The 16,161-nt window shown below is 40.8% G+C and overlaps 1 protein-coding gene across 1 annotated transcript in view; it reads right to left on the bottom strand.

Moving 5' to 3' along the window:
- MCF2L2 (MCF.2 cell line derived transforming sequence-like 2) overlaps positions 1-16,161 on the bottom strand; it is a 219,525-nt gene that overhangs the window by 131,854 nt on the left and 71,510 nt on the right. Inside the window, exons 6-7 of the mRNA XM_060298371.2 lie at positions 13,272-13,388; positions 10,402-10,551 (exon numbers count right to left, since the gene is read on the bottom strand). Coding sequence (XP_060154354.1) covers positions 10,402-10,551; positions 13,272-13,388 — 267 coding nt within the window. The remainder of the gene's footprint in view (positions 1-10,401; positions 10,552-13,271; positions 13,389-16,161) is intronic.

Genomic DNA, 16,161 nt, shown 5'->3' with positions numbered 1-16,161 from the left:
AAGGCAAGTCTATTCTCCTCTTTTTACATAGGGATTTAGGGCACTGCAACTGGGGAAAATTTCAGCCTCTCTCTTTCCAAATCCAGTGGCTCTAGTCCTCTACTCACATAATACAGGTGGTCTCTCAATGCCCTGAGCATTAAGCATAAGGGTAGCCAAAAGGGGTGGAGTCTCGCCTAGAATTTTGCTGCTGAGAGTTTTGGGTTTTGTTCCTGGGTCACTCAGGATGCTCATTTGGTATGCCCTGAAGGTAAGAATAGTTACAAAACAATCTCCCCGATGCACATGAACACTAAATCTCTTGCTCCAGGCCCAGCCATCTCCAGCCTCACTGATGCAGAACTCATTCCCTGTGGGAGGAGTTTTATACTCTCCGCTCAGTCACACAGAAATCCAGGCCCTCTCAACCTTACGCCTTTGTTCCTCGTCTCCCATCCCACTCCAGTATTCACCCCTTTGAAGGCTTCCATTACCTATACCCAGCCTCAAAATTGTCCCAAGATCTGGCTGATGATAGATTTGACTCCTCTGATCAAAATTCTTTGGACAGCCCCTGTGGCTCTGTCCTCTCCAGGTAATGCCCCAAGTCGGCCACTTGACTGGTATTCCTGCCTGGTAACTGGACATATCCCTTCTTCTCCACTCTCAGGTATCAGCCCTCATTTCTTATCTCATCAGTGCTCATTAAATATTTGTAGGTTGGATGAATTAAAAATGGTCTAAAGGAAATTACATTGCAGATGGATAAAGATAAATAAGATATGGTGGGGGAGAAAAAAGCACTCATTAGTAAGTGCTCTTAGCTTTTCCCTCCTCCTTCTCCCCATGAAAAAGGGTCTTGGCTTTTCTACTCAGTTTCTTAACTGCTTCTAAGCTTCCGGCATTCCAGCAGTATTGTGGCATTAGCCATTATCTTATTTATATATATTTATACACACACTCACACACATACAGGATGTGCGATACAGAATCGGGAGGAAAGATGGAGGGACCAAACAAGAAGAAGCATATTGCTAGGGCAAGAAGGAGACATTGGAAGGGGAAACTTGTAAGAGGGATACAGCCAAAAAGCTGCAGAATGTGAGGAAAGTATATGAGAGTGAAAAGATGAATCTTAGTAAGTGATGTCATACACTGTGTATTTCCTTTACATGGTTAAAAATACAAGGAAAGGGACTTCCCTGGTGGTCCAGTGGTTAAGACTCCATGCTCCCAATGCAGGGGGCACAGGTTCGATCCCTGGCTGGGGAACTAAGATACTGCATGCTGCACAGCATGGCCAAAAATAAATTTTAAAAAATACATGGAAAAATTGTAACCTGGTTACACTTTGGGACCAGACCACATGGTCAGCTTCAGTAGGGTTACCAAAATCTGCCATAAACACGGAGGGAAAGAATAACTATGGTACTTGGACAGCATAAAGGTAAGTTGCCTAACCCCAAAATGGAGTTTGTGAAATGCTGAAACAGTCCTGAGGCCAACTGTGGTCCAGGTGTTAACCCTTTAGTGGGTTAAAGGGTTGCCAGAATCATGAGAAGGTCTTGTGGGTCCTACGAAATGGGCCAGGGAGGTAGAATGAAGCTCTCAAGGGATATAAATCTTTAATTCTTTTAACAACTGGTAGGGCTGTCCGAGTATGTACTCAACATTATGGTTCCATCATTATGGAAACAAGCAGTTGGTCAGAAGAAGACCTACTTAGCAAGGCACTGGGGACTACTTCAGTGTCAAAAGAATTTAAATTTTCTGGGAGGAATTCTTTTCTGTGACAAGGGTAAGCATGAATGTAGACACATATTCATTCATTTAAAATGTATTTACTATAAAGAACTATTTTTACATGCCAGGCCCTGTGCTCGGTTGTGTCATGGGCTGGGTGTGGAGGTAAGGTGGGAAGTAAAACAATCAGTGAGAGCCTAGGGAATACATGAATGCTTTATACTCCTTATTCCACTTTTAATACTTACCCGCTATCTGCCATTAAAAGTTAGCTCTACTATCTTGTGTTGTCTATAATGTTGACTAATGAATTCCAGAATCTGGCCTTTAAAATGTAAATTTCACAATTTAGAGAAAAAAGTCCTTGAAAGAGATGTGACATCCCCCTTCCTCAGTAATCAGAGATTCCTCAGAGATCTCCCTGTGATATAAAACTAGATCAAAACACTGATTATTAGGGTATTAACATCAAAATACCCTATGGTATTTTGTATCTATTGAAATACCTATTGGTATTCATAAGAATTCCAATTCTGTCTTCCTGTGCAAAAACGAGACCTCTCTGCCTACCTCTTTCTAACTTATGTAGAGTTACTGCAAGTAGAGTTTGAACAAAGGGTTTTTAAAAACTCTTAAAACTGTAAAATTATTGCTAGGGCCTATGAAAATACCTTGTAATTTTTTTTTAAAAGCAAAATTTTTTTTAAAAAATAATTTTTTTAAAAAAAGCTTTTTTTTGGGGGGGGGGGAGTTTGTGCTGAGTCTGTCATGTTGGGCCTGTTATACTCATTTATATGACCGTTGGGTCCCTATTGGCATTTGCACTTACTGCCCATGCTTGAAACTCCCCAGTGTCCCTGTCTTGGTCACGAACCCTACTTCTGTTGACCGAGAAAGTTCTTTGTGGTAGCTTTCTAGCAGGCCTCTCCTCCAGTGTCCCCACCCTCCAGCCCCTATGTCCTAGTGCTTTTTCTACAATGCAGAACTCCTTGTTGTGCAGACCTGATTGCTCCTCGTTGCTCCAGGATCCGTTCGATCCAGTTCCCAGGAGAGCGTGTCTGCAGGGCCCTCTGCGGTCTGCAGTCCTGCCCCCAACAAGGCACCCAGCACCCCAGGTGCTGCAGAGAACTTGCTGGGGTCCCCCGTGCCTTGGCAGAGACAGCTCTCTGCCAGATGCCCTTCCTTCGTCTCCCCGTGTCCTGACCCCTCCTTCCTCTGAAACCTTCAACCTTCCCTCCGGCAGAGTTACTTGCTCAGCTCTGTGCTTCCACAGCGCTTGCCCTGTGGAATTTGAATTCCCTCCACAGCCGTCTTGCTAGGTTGGGAGCAGCTGATTCCCCTTCATCTTTTTCTTCCTTCCCTCAGCCCCACAGCAGGGACACTCTTGGGCACCGTGCAAATTTAATCTTCAATTTCTAGTTGTTATGACATTGCTGCTGTCAGGATACCACCAACATTCACAGTAGGATGGGTAAATGTGTGGGGGACGACTGTAAATACAGATTCTTTGTAAATCCAGGTTCTTAATTCTTCCCCCTTTTAATATTTTTTCCCCTTAAATCACGTGTCCTTTTTGCTGCTCCAGCTCTATAATTGGACTGTCACCTGGGGAGCCTGAGGCAGCAGAATATCAAAGAGGGTAGACACTAAATTTTTAATGTAAATGTCAAACAGGATACCTACTACCTGTGCAAAGGGAGGCCCAGATTCAGGCACAAAGCCTATTACCAGATACTTGGTTTCCCTGCTTGCGTCTCTTCTGTCTGCTGATGTGCACTTGACTCCTATTAACTTTAACAGGAATTATGTGTGTTCCCTGAGGGGCGAGCATAGCTTTTTTTTTTTTTACATCTTTATTGGAGTATAATTGCTTTACAATGGTGTGTTAGTTTCTGCTTTATAACAAAGTGAATCAGTTATACATATACATATGTTCCCATATCTCTTCCCTCTTGCGTCTCCCTCCCTCCCACCCTCCCTATCCCACCCCTCCAGGCAGTCACAAAGCACCGAGCTGACCTCCCGGTGCTATGCGGCTGCTTCCCACTAGCTATCTACCTTATGTTTGGTAGTGTATACATGTCTATGCCTCTCTCTCACTTTGTCACAGCTTACCCTTCCCTCTCCCCATATCCTCAAGTCCATTCTCTAGTAGGTCTGTGTCTTTATTCCTGTGTTACCCCTAGGTTCTTTATGACATTTTTTTCCCCTTAAATTCCATATATATGTGTTAGTATACGGTATTTGTCTTTCTCTTTCTGACTTACTTCACTCTGTAGGACAGACTCTAGGTCTATCCACCTCATTACAAATAGCTCAATTTCGTTTCTTTTTATGGCTGAGTAATATTCCATTGTATATATGTGCCACATCTTCTTTATCCATTCATCCGATGATGGACACTTAGGTTGTTTCCATCTCTGGGCTATTGTAAATAGAGCTGCAATGAACATTGTGGTACATGACTCTTTTGGAATTATGGTTTTCTCAGGGTATATGCCCAGTAGTGGGATTGCTGGGTCATATGGTAGTTCTATTTGTAGTTTTTTAAGGAACCTCCATACTGTTCTCCATAGTGGCTGTACCAATTCACATTCCCACCAGCAGTGCAAGAGTGTTCCCTTTTCTCCACACCCACTCCAGCATTTATTGTTTCTAGATTTTTTGATGATGGCCATTCTGACCGGTGTGAGATGATATCTCATTGTAGTTTTGATTTGCATTTATCTAATGATTAATGATGTTGAGCATTCTTTCATGTATTTGTTGGCAGTCTGTATATCTTCTTTGGAGAAATGTCTATTTAGGTCTTCTGCCCATTTTTGGATTGGGTTGTTTGTTTTTTTGTTATTGAGCTGCATGAGCTGCTTATAAATTTTGGAGATTCATCCTTTGTCAGTTGCTTCATTTGCAAATATTTTCTCCCATTCTGAGGGTTGTCTTTCGGTCTTGTTTATGGTTTCCTTTGCTGTGCAAAAGCTTTGAAGTTTCATTAGGTCCCATTTGTTTATTTTTGTTTTTATTTCCATTTCTCTAGGAAGTGGGTCAAAAAGGATCTTGCTGTGATTTATGTCATAGAGTGTTCTGCCTATGTTTTCCTCTAAGAGTTTGATAGTTTCTGGCCTTACATTTAGGTCTTTAATCCATTTTGAGTTTATTTTTGTGTATGGTGTTAGGGAGTGATCTAATCTCATACTTTTACATGTACCTGTCCAGTTTTCCCAGCACCACTTATTGAAGAGGCTGTCCTTTCTCCACTGTACATTCCTGCCTCCTTTATCAAAGATAAGGTGACCATATGTGCGTGGGTTTATCTCTGGGCTTTCTATCCTGTTCCATTGATCTATCTTTCTGTTTTTGTGCCAGTACCATACTGTCTTGATTACTGTAGCTTTGTAGTATAGTCTGAAGTCAGGGAGCCTGATTCCTCCAGCTCCGTTTTTCATTCTCAAGATTGCTTTGGCTATTTGGGGTCTTTTGTGTTTCCATACAAATTGTAAACTTTTTTGTTCTAATTCTGTGAAGAATGCCTCTGGTAATTTGATAGGGATTACAATGAATCTGTAGATTGCTTTGGGTAGTATAGTCATTTTCACAATGTTGATTCTTCCAATCCAAGAACATGGTATATTTCTCCATCTGTTTATGTCATCTTTGATTTCTTTCATCAGCGTTTTATAGTTTTCTGAGTACAGGTCTTTTGCCTCCTTAGGTTAGTATATTCCTAGGTATTTATTCTTTTTGTTGCAATGGTAAATGGGAGTGCTCCCTTAATTTCTCTTTCTGATTTTTCATTGTTACTGTATAGGAATGCCAGAGATTTCTGTGCATTAATTTTGTATCTTGCAACCTTACCAAATTTATTGATTAGTTCTAGTAGTTTTCTGGTGACATCTTTAGGATTTTCTATGTATAGTCTCATGTCACCTGCAAACGGTGACAGTTTTACTTCTTTTTTTCCAACTTGTATTCCTTTTATTTCTTTTTCTTTTGATTGCTGTGGCTAGGACTTCCAAAACTATGTTGAATAAGAGTGGCAAGAGTGGACATCCTTGTCTTGTTCCTGATCTTAGTGGAAATGCTTTCAGTTTTTCACCACTGAGAATGATGTTTGCTGTGGGTTTGTCATATATGGCCTTTCTTATGTTGAGGTAGGTTCCCTCTATGCCCATTTTCTGGAGAGTTTTTATCATAAATGGGTGTTGAATTTTGTCAGAAGCTTTTTCTGCATCTATTGAAATGATCATATGGTTTTTATTCCTTAATTTGTTAACATGGTGTATCACATTGATTGATTTGCATATACTGAAGAATCCTTGCATTCCTGGGATAAATCCCACTTGATCATGGTGTATGATCCTTTTAATGTGTTGTTGGATTCTGTTTGCTAGTATTTTGGTGAGGATTTTTGCATCTATGTTCAACAGTGATATTGGTCTGTAATTTTCTTTTTTTGTGATATCTTTGTCTGGTTTTGGTATCAGGGTGATGCTGGCCCGTATAACAGATTTGGGAGTGTTCCTCCCTCTGCAGTTTTTTGCAAGAGTTTGAGAAGGATAGGTGTTAGCTCTTCTCTTGAATGTTTGATAGAATTTGCCTGTGAAGCCACCTGGTCCTGGACTTTTGTTTGGTTGAAGATTTTTAATTATAGTTTCAATTTCATTACTTATGATGGGTTTGTTTATAGTTTCTAATTCTTCCTGGTTCAATCTTGGAAAATTGTACCTTTCCAAGAATTTGTCCATTTCTTCAAGGTTGTCCATTTTATTGGCATATTGTTGTTTGTAGTAGTCTTTTATAATACTTTGTATTCCTGTTTTGTCAGTTATGATTTCTCCTTTTTCGTTTCTAATTTTATTGAGTTGTGTCTTCTCCCTTTTTTTCTCGATGAGTCTGGCTAAAGGTTTATCAATTTCGTTTATGTTCTCAAAGAACCAACTTTTAGTTTTATTGATTTTTGCTATTGTTTTCTTTGCTTCTATTTCATTTATTTCTGCTCTGATTTTTACGATTTCTTTCCTTCTAAGGACTTTGGGTTTTCTTTGCTCTTCTTTCTCTAGTTGTTTTAAGTGTAGGATTAGGTTGTTTATTTGAGATTTTTCTTGTTTCTTGAGGTGAGATTTTATTGCTGTAAAATTCCCTCTTAGAACTGCTTTTGCTGAGTCCCATAGGTTTTGGGTCATCGTGTTTTCATTGTCATTTGTTTCTATGTATTTTTTAATTTCCTCTTTGACTTCTTCAGTGGTCTCTTGGTTATTCAGTAGTGCACTGTTTTGCCTCCATGTATTTGTGTTTTTTACAGTTTTTTTCCTGTAACTGATGTCTAATCTCATATCGTTGTGGTCAGAAAAGATGCTTGATACGATTTCAATTTTCTTAAATTTTCTGAGGCTTGATTTGTTACCCAAGATGTGAGAATGTTCCATGTGCACTTGAGAAGAAAGTGTGTTCTGCCACTTTTGGGTGGAATGTCCTATAAATATCAATTAAGTCTATCTGATCTATTGTGTCATTTAAAGCTTGTGTTTCCTTATTTATTTTCTGTTTGGATGATCTGTCCATTGGTGTAAGTGGGGTGTTAAAGTCTCCTACTATTATTGTGTTACTGTCAATTTCCCCTTTTTTGATGGTAAACATTTGCCTTATGTATTGAGGTGCTCTTATGTTGGGTGCATAAATATTTATAATTGTTATATCTTCTTCTTGGATTGATCCCTTGATCATTATGTCGTGTCCTTCCTTATCTCTTTTAACAGTCTTTTTTTTTAAAGTCTATTTTATCTGATACGAGTATTGCTACTCCAGCTTTCTTTTGATTTCCATTTGCATGGAGTATCTTTTTCCATCCCTTCACTTTCCATCTGTATGTGTCCCTTGGTCTGAAGTGGGTCTCTACAAGAGACAGCATATATATGGGTCTTGCTTCTGTATCCATTCAGCCAGTGTGTGTCTTTTGGTTGGAGCATTTAATCCATTTACATTCAAGGTTATTATTGATATGTATGTTCCTATTACCGTTTTCTTAATTGTTTTGGGTTTGCTTTTGTGGGTTTTTTTCTTCTCTTGTGTTTCCTGCCTAAAGAAGTTCCTTCAGCATTTGTTGTAAAGTTGGTTTGGTGGTGCTGAATTCTCTTAGCTTTTGCTTGTCTGTAAAGCTTTTGATTTCTCCATCAAATCTGAATGGGATCCTTGCTGGGTAGAGTAATCTTGGTTATGGATTTTTCTATTTCATCACTTTAAGTATATCCTGACACTTCCTTCTGGCCTGCAGAGTTTCTGCTGAAAAATCAGCTGATAACCTTATGGGGATTCCTTTGTATGTTATTTTTTGCTTTTCCCTTGCTACTTTTAGTATTTTTTCTTTGAATTTAATTTTTGTTAGTTTGATTAATAGGTCTTGGTGTGTTTCTCCTAGGGTTTATCCTGTATGGGACTGGTTGAGTGCAGAGGCAACTATGTGCTTATGTGAACCTAAAATAAGGGCTCTCAAAGATAACCTAGAGAAAGGAAGTCAAGAAGTCAAACCAAGTCTCTTAATGCTGTGCTGTTCAGACAAAAACTCTCTGGGCTGGGAGGAAGCCTTAAATCATACACTGTAACTTGTATAGATATTTAAATAGATTTAAAAGTTCACTGTTCTGAGGATGAATCTTACACTATTTTTTCACTTGGAAAAGATGCTTTCCAAATGAAAAAAAAATATTCAACTAGTTATAGAAACTTTGGTTTTAAAAGATAGGAAAATACTCAAATAAAAATAAAATTATGTAAAATAATCACAAAAACTAAGTTATTCATAAAAGTTTAAATAGTATTCCTTTTTTGTAATATAAACTCTTTCTCTCTCTAAAGCTTTTTTGGATGGGAAAAAGGAAAAATCTAAACCTAGTTTAATGATTTTGGAATTTTTGCTTCTAATTTATAAGATATGAAACAAAGAAGTCAAACTTGACTTACACACATAGTGTTTTAATTCCAAGAACAGCTGGCCACCATGAACCAGAAAATGACCTTACTCCATCTTGGAGACTGGTTCTTTCCTTCCCTTTCCCTTTGTGGAACTCTTGGTCTATGTAGAGATGACAGAACATCCACTCATCTGCCTTCCCTGGGAACCCTCACTGCACATACAGCAGGATCTGACTGGCTGGTTTCATCCCTCAGATATGTGTCCTCATCTAAAATCCAATTTGTTTTCACCTTTTCCCCAGAGGCCTCCATGATTGGCCACATTGTCATCTTGATGTTTCTGCTCTGCAACCTCTCCCAACCCTTCTTGGAATGAGGCACAGAACACCCTTGCTCATGAGCCCAGGCTGGAGCTCTGATGCTCAACATCACACCTATATACTAACTGACTGCTCTGTAGGCTCCTGTGGTCTGTGACCTGTGGGCGTGGATCACCAGCCCTTTTCTAGCAGTCTTCACAGAGGCACCCTCGACCCAGCCTTCCACACCCCATGCCGTCTCTTCCAAGAAACATGGGAGGTGAACTTGGCCCATTTGTTTGGCAAAGAAAATGGTCATGGTTCTCAGAGGCATTTCCTGGGAAAATTCCAGGATGCTTTCAGGCTTCTACAGTTTCAAACCAGATCTTTTGGTTACTCAGAGTAATTTTGAGAATACATTTTGAATTCTTTTTGGTAACCAAGACCCTTAAAGATAGAATTAAACAGTGCTCTCTGACACATGGAAGAATTAATTTGCCTCAACTACTAGACTCTGACTCCCCTAACTAAACTATGAGTTCCTTGAGTTTGCATTTTGTTTGTTGTTTTCTTGGCATGTGGTCGTGGGTCGTCAATACATGCTGAATAAATAAAAAATCAATCACCTAGCAAAGCAAAGTTTTTGCAAATTTTGGGTCACAGATAAAAGAGTTCAGCTCTTCTTAAGCTCAATACAGCAAGTATACATGCAATGCTACGATGTATCAACCTTCCAATCCTTGATTTGCTGCCCTGTTGAGTTCTGGTCTCCTGCTAAATAATAGACTTGGTCTGTTTCTGGAGACAGAAAGTGGCTGACACCCAGCCAGTAAGCCCTGAGAAGACTTCCCTTTACTGCATGGCCTAAAAGAATCTGCCAAGCTGCCTTCCCAGCAGGTTCTGACATGTTTTTATGAATCCTTCAGTAGATGCCCCTCCTTAAACCCAGTTCAGAGCACCTTTCATAGTTCTCTTTCTCATATTGGTCCCCAAATAAAAAGACACATCCCTGAGAGAGTGAAGCAATAAATCAGCTTACTAGTCTGGCCCAAAACTTCACAACAGCCTCAGGAAAGCTTATGCTTCAAAAGCCAACTCCCATCTCTCCCTCCCTTCCTCCCTGCAATTTCAGCCCATTGTATCTTGTTCTGTCCTGAGAAGATCATAGGAGTGTGGACCTTGAAGGGATGTTCACACACCTTGTCTCACCAGCACAAAGCTGGAATGAGTTCCCTTTTAAGGGGCTGCTTCTCACAACCTGCAAACATTTCACATGTACTACCCAGTCATTAAGAGATTTTCCTCTTTACACACTGCCTATCTAGAAGATTAAAGATGATTAGTGGCTGCCAAGTTACTGGAGAAGTGGAAAGAAGAGGGCCTAACTTTTAATTCTGCTCCCAGCACTCTCCAGGAAGCTGACCATCTGCCAGCACATAGGCTGGCCTCTGAGAGATTACTGACCACTCACCTGCAACTTGCCCTGCTGCCTTGTGTGGGACATGAGGAGGTCTTCAGAGGATGACATGCTTCTGGGCAGTTCTGTTGCGGCTAGGCAGGCCCCAAAAGTCTGGAGCATCTGAGCAGTGCTCTTCAACGCCAGAGCAAAGTTTTCAATGGCCTGGAAGTTCAGACAATCATAATAACAGTGTGGAGGGATTAACATTCACCAATATGCTCTCTCAATAGGACAGGAGAACTATTTCCTGAGTATATGAAATAGGCCATGCATTGTACTTTGTGCTATACATTTGTCTGTCATCTCAATAATCTAGAGTGGAAGGCATTTTATCTCCATTTTATAGAAGAGGGAACTGAAGCTCTAGCAGGTCAAGTAAATTGGCCAAGATCATATTACTAGGACAGTAAGGAAGGAAGGAAGGCAGGATTCAACCAATGGTTGTTCTATTTCTTCAGGAGTTTTCTGAGGATCAAAAGGAATGGCAAATTTGAAAGGATCTTGGGCACAGATGAGTACCTTACAAATGTAACAGTAAGAACTAAGAGAATCAGGTGTAAAGCCTGGAAATGTCATCCTAGAAATAGGGGAAAGCCAAAGGCTTCCTGTGGCGAGTCCAATTAACAAAATAACTTGATTTCATGTGTCTGATTAGTGATTATTAGTAATTGGTGATTATTAGTAATCACTAATTGGAAATTGTACAGAGGACCTGCCCCTAATAGAGTGATTCAGAAAAGCTTGGCCTTAGTCTTGGCTCTGCCACTGCTTGACCATATGACCTTAGATAAATCACCTCTTTACTCTGTAAAGCCCGTGAACCACAACTACTGAAGCCTGCACGCCTAGAGCCCGTGCTCTGCAACAAGAGAAGCTCGTGCACCGCAAGGAAGAGTAGCCCCAGTTCGCCGCAACTATCTCTGCCCACGCACAGCAACGAGGACCCAATGCAGCCAAAAATAATAAATAAATAAATAAATAAAATTTATAAACACAACCAAAAAGAAAACATTACACTCTAAAACAGGGTGAATTCTCCTACTTAATCAAATGTAGTTGAGGTGTTTGTTCATCAGTAAATTTTTTTAAAATAAATAAATTTATTTATTTACTTTTGGCTGCATTGGGTCTTCACTGCTGTGTGCATGTTTTCTCTAGTGCAGAGAGTGGGGGTACTCTTTGTTGCGGTGTGTGGGCTTCTCATTGAGGTGGCTTCTCTTGTTGCAGAGCACGGGCTCTAAGCACGCAGGCGTCAGTAGTTGTGGCGCACGGGCTTAGCTGCTCCACAGCATGTGGGATCTTCCCGGACCAGGGCTCAAACCCATGTCCCCTGCATTGGCAGGTGGATTCTTAACCACTGTGGCACCAGGGAAGTCCTCATCAGTAAATGTTGAACAACATGTTTCCAAAGTGAGTAGATAGAGAGGTGTGCTGACACTGCAAGGTGTTTTCAGGATGGTGAAAGCAGCTTCTGATTTTGCATAGAAAACCTAATCTTCTCAAGGGTATGGGGCTAGGAGAGCAGGGAAAGGGGAATGACAACTTTATATAGACAAACATTATTTGCTGAGTTTCAATCTCACTTTTTCCTTAATATTCCTGACCCTTCTAGTTTAGCATAATAACCATCACTACGAGTAAGTAGGAAAAAGTAAAATACTATATTTCAGATGCTTTCATAGACATTATATCACTTATTCTGCATATCAAACCTTCAGGTAGCTTTTGTTAGTCCAAGGTTTCCTACCATTGGCACTACTGATATGTTGGTCCAGATAATTCTTTATTGTGGGGGGCTCTCTAGTGCATTATAGATGTTTAGCAGGGGCTTCCCTGGTGGCACAGTGGTTGAGAGTCCGCCTGCCGATGCAGGGGACACGGGTTCGTGCCCCGGTCCGGGAAGATCCCACATGCTGCGGACGCGGCTGGGCCCGTGAGCCATGATGGCTGAGCCTGCGCGTCCGGAGCCTGTGCTCCGCAACGGAAGAGGCCACAACAGTGAGAAGCCCGCATACCGCAAAAAAAAAAAAAAAAAAACAAATAGAAACATATTAGGGCTTCCCTGGTGGCACAGTGGTTGAGAGTCCGCCTGCTAATGCAGGGGACACGGGTTCGTGCCCCGGTCCGGGAGGATCCCGCGTACTGCGGAGCGGCTGGGCCCGTGGGCCGTGGCCGCTGGGCCTGCGCATCCGGAGCCTGTGCTCCGCGACGGGAGAGGCCGCAGCGGTGAAAGGCCCACGTACCGCAAAAAAAAAAAAGATGTTTAGCAGCATCCTTGGCTCCTACCCAGGATATGCCAGTAACACCCCTCTCCCCAAGTTATGACTATAAAAAACATCTATCTGAAGACATCAATAAACGTCCTCTGCGGGAAAAATTGCCCCAAGCTGAGAACCACTGTGTTAGTTGCAGGGGAGAAAACAAACTCAGAGAGGTTTAGAAACTCCCCTGAGCTCAGATAAGAAGCAATGGTGGCAACATTTAAATGCAGCTTCTTCTGACTTGGTGGGTTTCAATCTGTCTGTACACTAGAATCATCTGGGAAGTTTTGTGACCCACTAATGCCTGAGACCCATCCTAGATCAAGTAAATTAAATTCTCTGAAGTATAGCAGGGTATTTTGCAAACTCCCCAGGTGCACCCTAAATCAAGTCCCCCAAAACCCCCATACCATAAAATGAGCCAAGACGAAGGTAATCAGCAAGAGAAGCCCTAGCTTTTATCCTTGCACCTTGTCTCTCCCCCAGCCTGTTGCTTAGAAAACCCAACCTTCCCGATGTTAGGCAGTCACGGGCAATGACTGCCCAACAGTTGATCTCTAGGTCTCCTGTCTCTAGAAAACCAGGAGGGACACTGAAAAGGGCACATAAATTGGTACTTACAGTTCGATGATTTATCCACTGACTGTGGTGATATTCCAAAGTTCCCCCTAAGTCCTCTGTCAGTTGGCTTTTGTCGATGTAGTGATGAAGGTCAGAAACGGAGTTTAACATAACGATCTAAAACAGAAAAAACCCAATATATTACTCACAGATAATTAAGTAGCTCATCTAGATTCTACTGTTATTTAATTTAAAAATTTGTTTTATTTTTTGGCTGCGCCATGCAGCATGCAGGATCTTAGTTCCCCCAGGGACCGAATCCATATCCCCTGTGCGAACAGGGGACATGGAAGCGAAGAGTCTCAACCACTGGGCCACCACAGAAGTCCCTACTGTTGTTTAAATAGTACTTCAACTTTGCCTAATCAGGCATTTATATCCAAAGATGGTTACTTCAACCAGTAAGTAACTCTTTCCATTTTCCCCCTTTGAGTGAGGAATAGCAGTGTTGAACAGCCTGCAACAAAACAGTGACTTGAATCAGTGAGCTCAGTTCTAAGCTGCCTAGAAGTCAGGTCTTGCTGTAGGTAAATTTTTGTCAAAAGTTCCCAGGCTAAAGTATACCCTTCAGCCACCAAAAGCAAACGCTGTACTGAGACCTAAAAATCTGCAATGAAAATTCAAATAAAAGGTGGGCTGGTGAATATCAAAATAAAATTAGGACACAAGGACCTATTGAGGAGTATGGACTGAGAAGATTCACTACACTGATGCCCCTTCTATGAGGGATGGTGATATACCCCCAACTTATCTCATGTGGAGAAAGTCTGGAGGTGATTGTGAGTGGGTTTTCATAAATTAACAAGCCTGCTGATGAACAAATGCCCAGACATCTAGAGGCGGATGACATACTCCAATCTGTCCCTTTCTACTCCACTGCAGTGGTCCTGCCCAGGGAGCAGTCCCAGCTCTCTGTAGCAGGGACAATATCATACCCCTACTCACTCTCATCTCTGAAACACACCCCCCTTGTAGCCTTTAACTGATGACTTTATATTTCTTCAGTCATTGATTATTTTGACCTGTGAGTATAATAAACTTCTTCCTGCAAAGCCTGCCCCTCATTTCTTCCTGTGGCAGCACTGACTTTACCATGTCATATCCAACATGTACATTCTTAGAACAGATTCTTGGTCAGAGGACATGAGAATATAGGCTTTTTTCTATTTATATAGTTTTAGTCAAGTGATAAATTTGGGATGAAAAGAATAGAAGTTAGACCCCCAAAGTCTTCAGGTAAAACAAAACTGACTGACTCATTCAACATATCTGTATTGAACTTCTAATAATGGCCAGGCTCTGAGGGATAAAAGGAAGCACAAAAAGCCCTGCGTTCAAGGAACTTAAGTTTAGTGGGATTTGATTCTACATATCACTATGTTAACCTTGTCAGGCTCCATGTTCCATGCCTTTCTCCTTCACTTATGGAAAGGAGTTTGGGAATTTTAAAATTTATTTTTATAACATAAGAGAAGGGGGAAAAACAAACAAACAAACAAACCTGAATCCATCTCTGTCTTTCCCTCCTAAAATTTTTTTTTTAATAAATGTATTTTATTTTTTTTGGCTGCATTGGGTCTTCGTTGCTGTGCGCGGGCTTTCTCTAGTTGTGGTGAGCGGGGGCTACTCTTTGCTGTGGTGCACAGGCTTCTCATTGCGGTGGCTTCTCTTGTTGCAGAGCATGGGCTCTAGGCACGCGGGCTTCACTAGCTGTGGCTCGCAGGCTCTAGAGTGCAGGCTCAGTAGTTATGGCACACGGGCTTAGTTGCTCCACGGCATGTGGGATATTCCCGGACCAGGGCTTGAACCCATGTCCCCTGCATTGGCAGGTGGATTCTTAACCACTGTGCCACCAGGCAAGTCCCTTTACTCTTATTCTTGAAATTTTTCTATGAGTTGAAAATTATTTCCAACTCAACAAAAAATAAAACCAAAAATATATTAGAAACTTTTCTATATCACTATAGATTTATCTTATTTTTCTTCTGTTTTTCATTTCTCAATTGAGATATAATTTACATAAATAAAATGCACAGATTTTAAGGGTACAGTTCATCTCATTTTGACAAATGTATACACACATGTACACTTTTTAACCAAGATATAGAACATTTCCTCAGAAAGTTCTCCTAGGCCTCCTTCTGGTCTCCACTATCTCCACCCCCAACAGCAGCCACTGTTTTAATTGTCTATCACCATAGCTTAGTTTTGCCTCTTCTTGAACTTTATATAAAAAGAATCACAGAATATATAAACTTCAGGGTCTAGATTCTTTCTTTCCAGAGAATATTTCTGAGATAAATGCATGTTGTTGCATGTTCAGTACTTCACTCCTTCTTTATTGCTTAATATTATTCCTTTACATAAATATGCCACAATTTCTTTATCTATTCATCTGTTATTGCAAATGTGCTTTCATTTCTCTTGGGTGGGTCATGGGGCAGGTATATGTTTAACTTTGTAAAAAATTGCCAACTGTTTCCACCATGGTTGTACCACACCGTACCACTTTTGATGGTTGCATAATATTTAACTGACTGGGTAGACCATAATTTATTTAACCAGCTCCCTGTTGTTGGGCATTACTTTTTTCCCAATCATTTACTATTACAGACAATTTGGTAATGAATATAATTATATATGCAGCTTTGTGTATGTGCGTGAGGTAGCTGCAGAATAACTCTTATAGGTAGGTCAGAGAGTATGTACATTTCAATTTTTGATAAACACCGTCAATCAGTCTTTCATATTGGTCACTACCAACTTCATTCCTAACAACAAAGTATGCAAATGCTTGTTTGCCTCATATCTCTGCCAAAGTTAGAGGTAAAAAAATTTTTTTAACATCTTTATTGGAGTATAATTGCTTTACAATAGTGTGTTAGTTTCT

This window comes from Globicephala melas, chromosome 4 (genome assembly GCF_963455315.2).
Source record: "Globicephala melas chromosome 4, mGloMel1.2, whole genome shotgun sequence".
NCBI classification, from domain to species: domain Eukaryota; kingdom Metazoa; phylum Chordata; class Mammalia; order Artiodactyla; family Delphinidae; genus Globicephala; species Globicephala melas.
The sequence above is the reverse complement of the archived record's forward strand: the minus strand, read 5'-3'. Positions and strand labels throughout refer to the sequence as shown.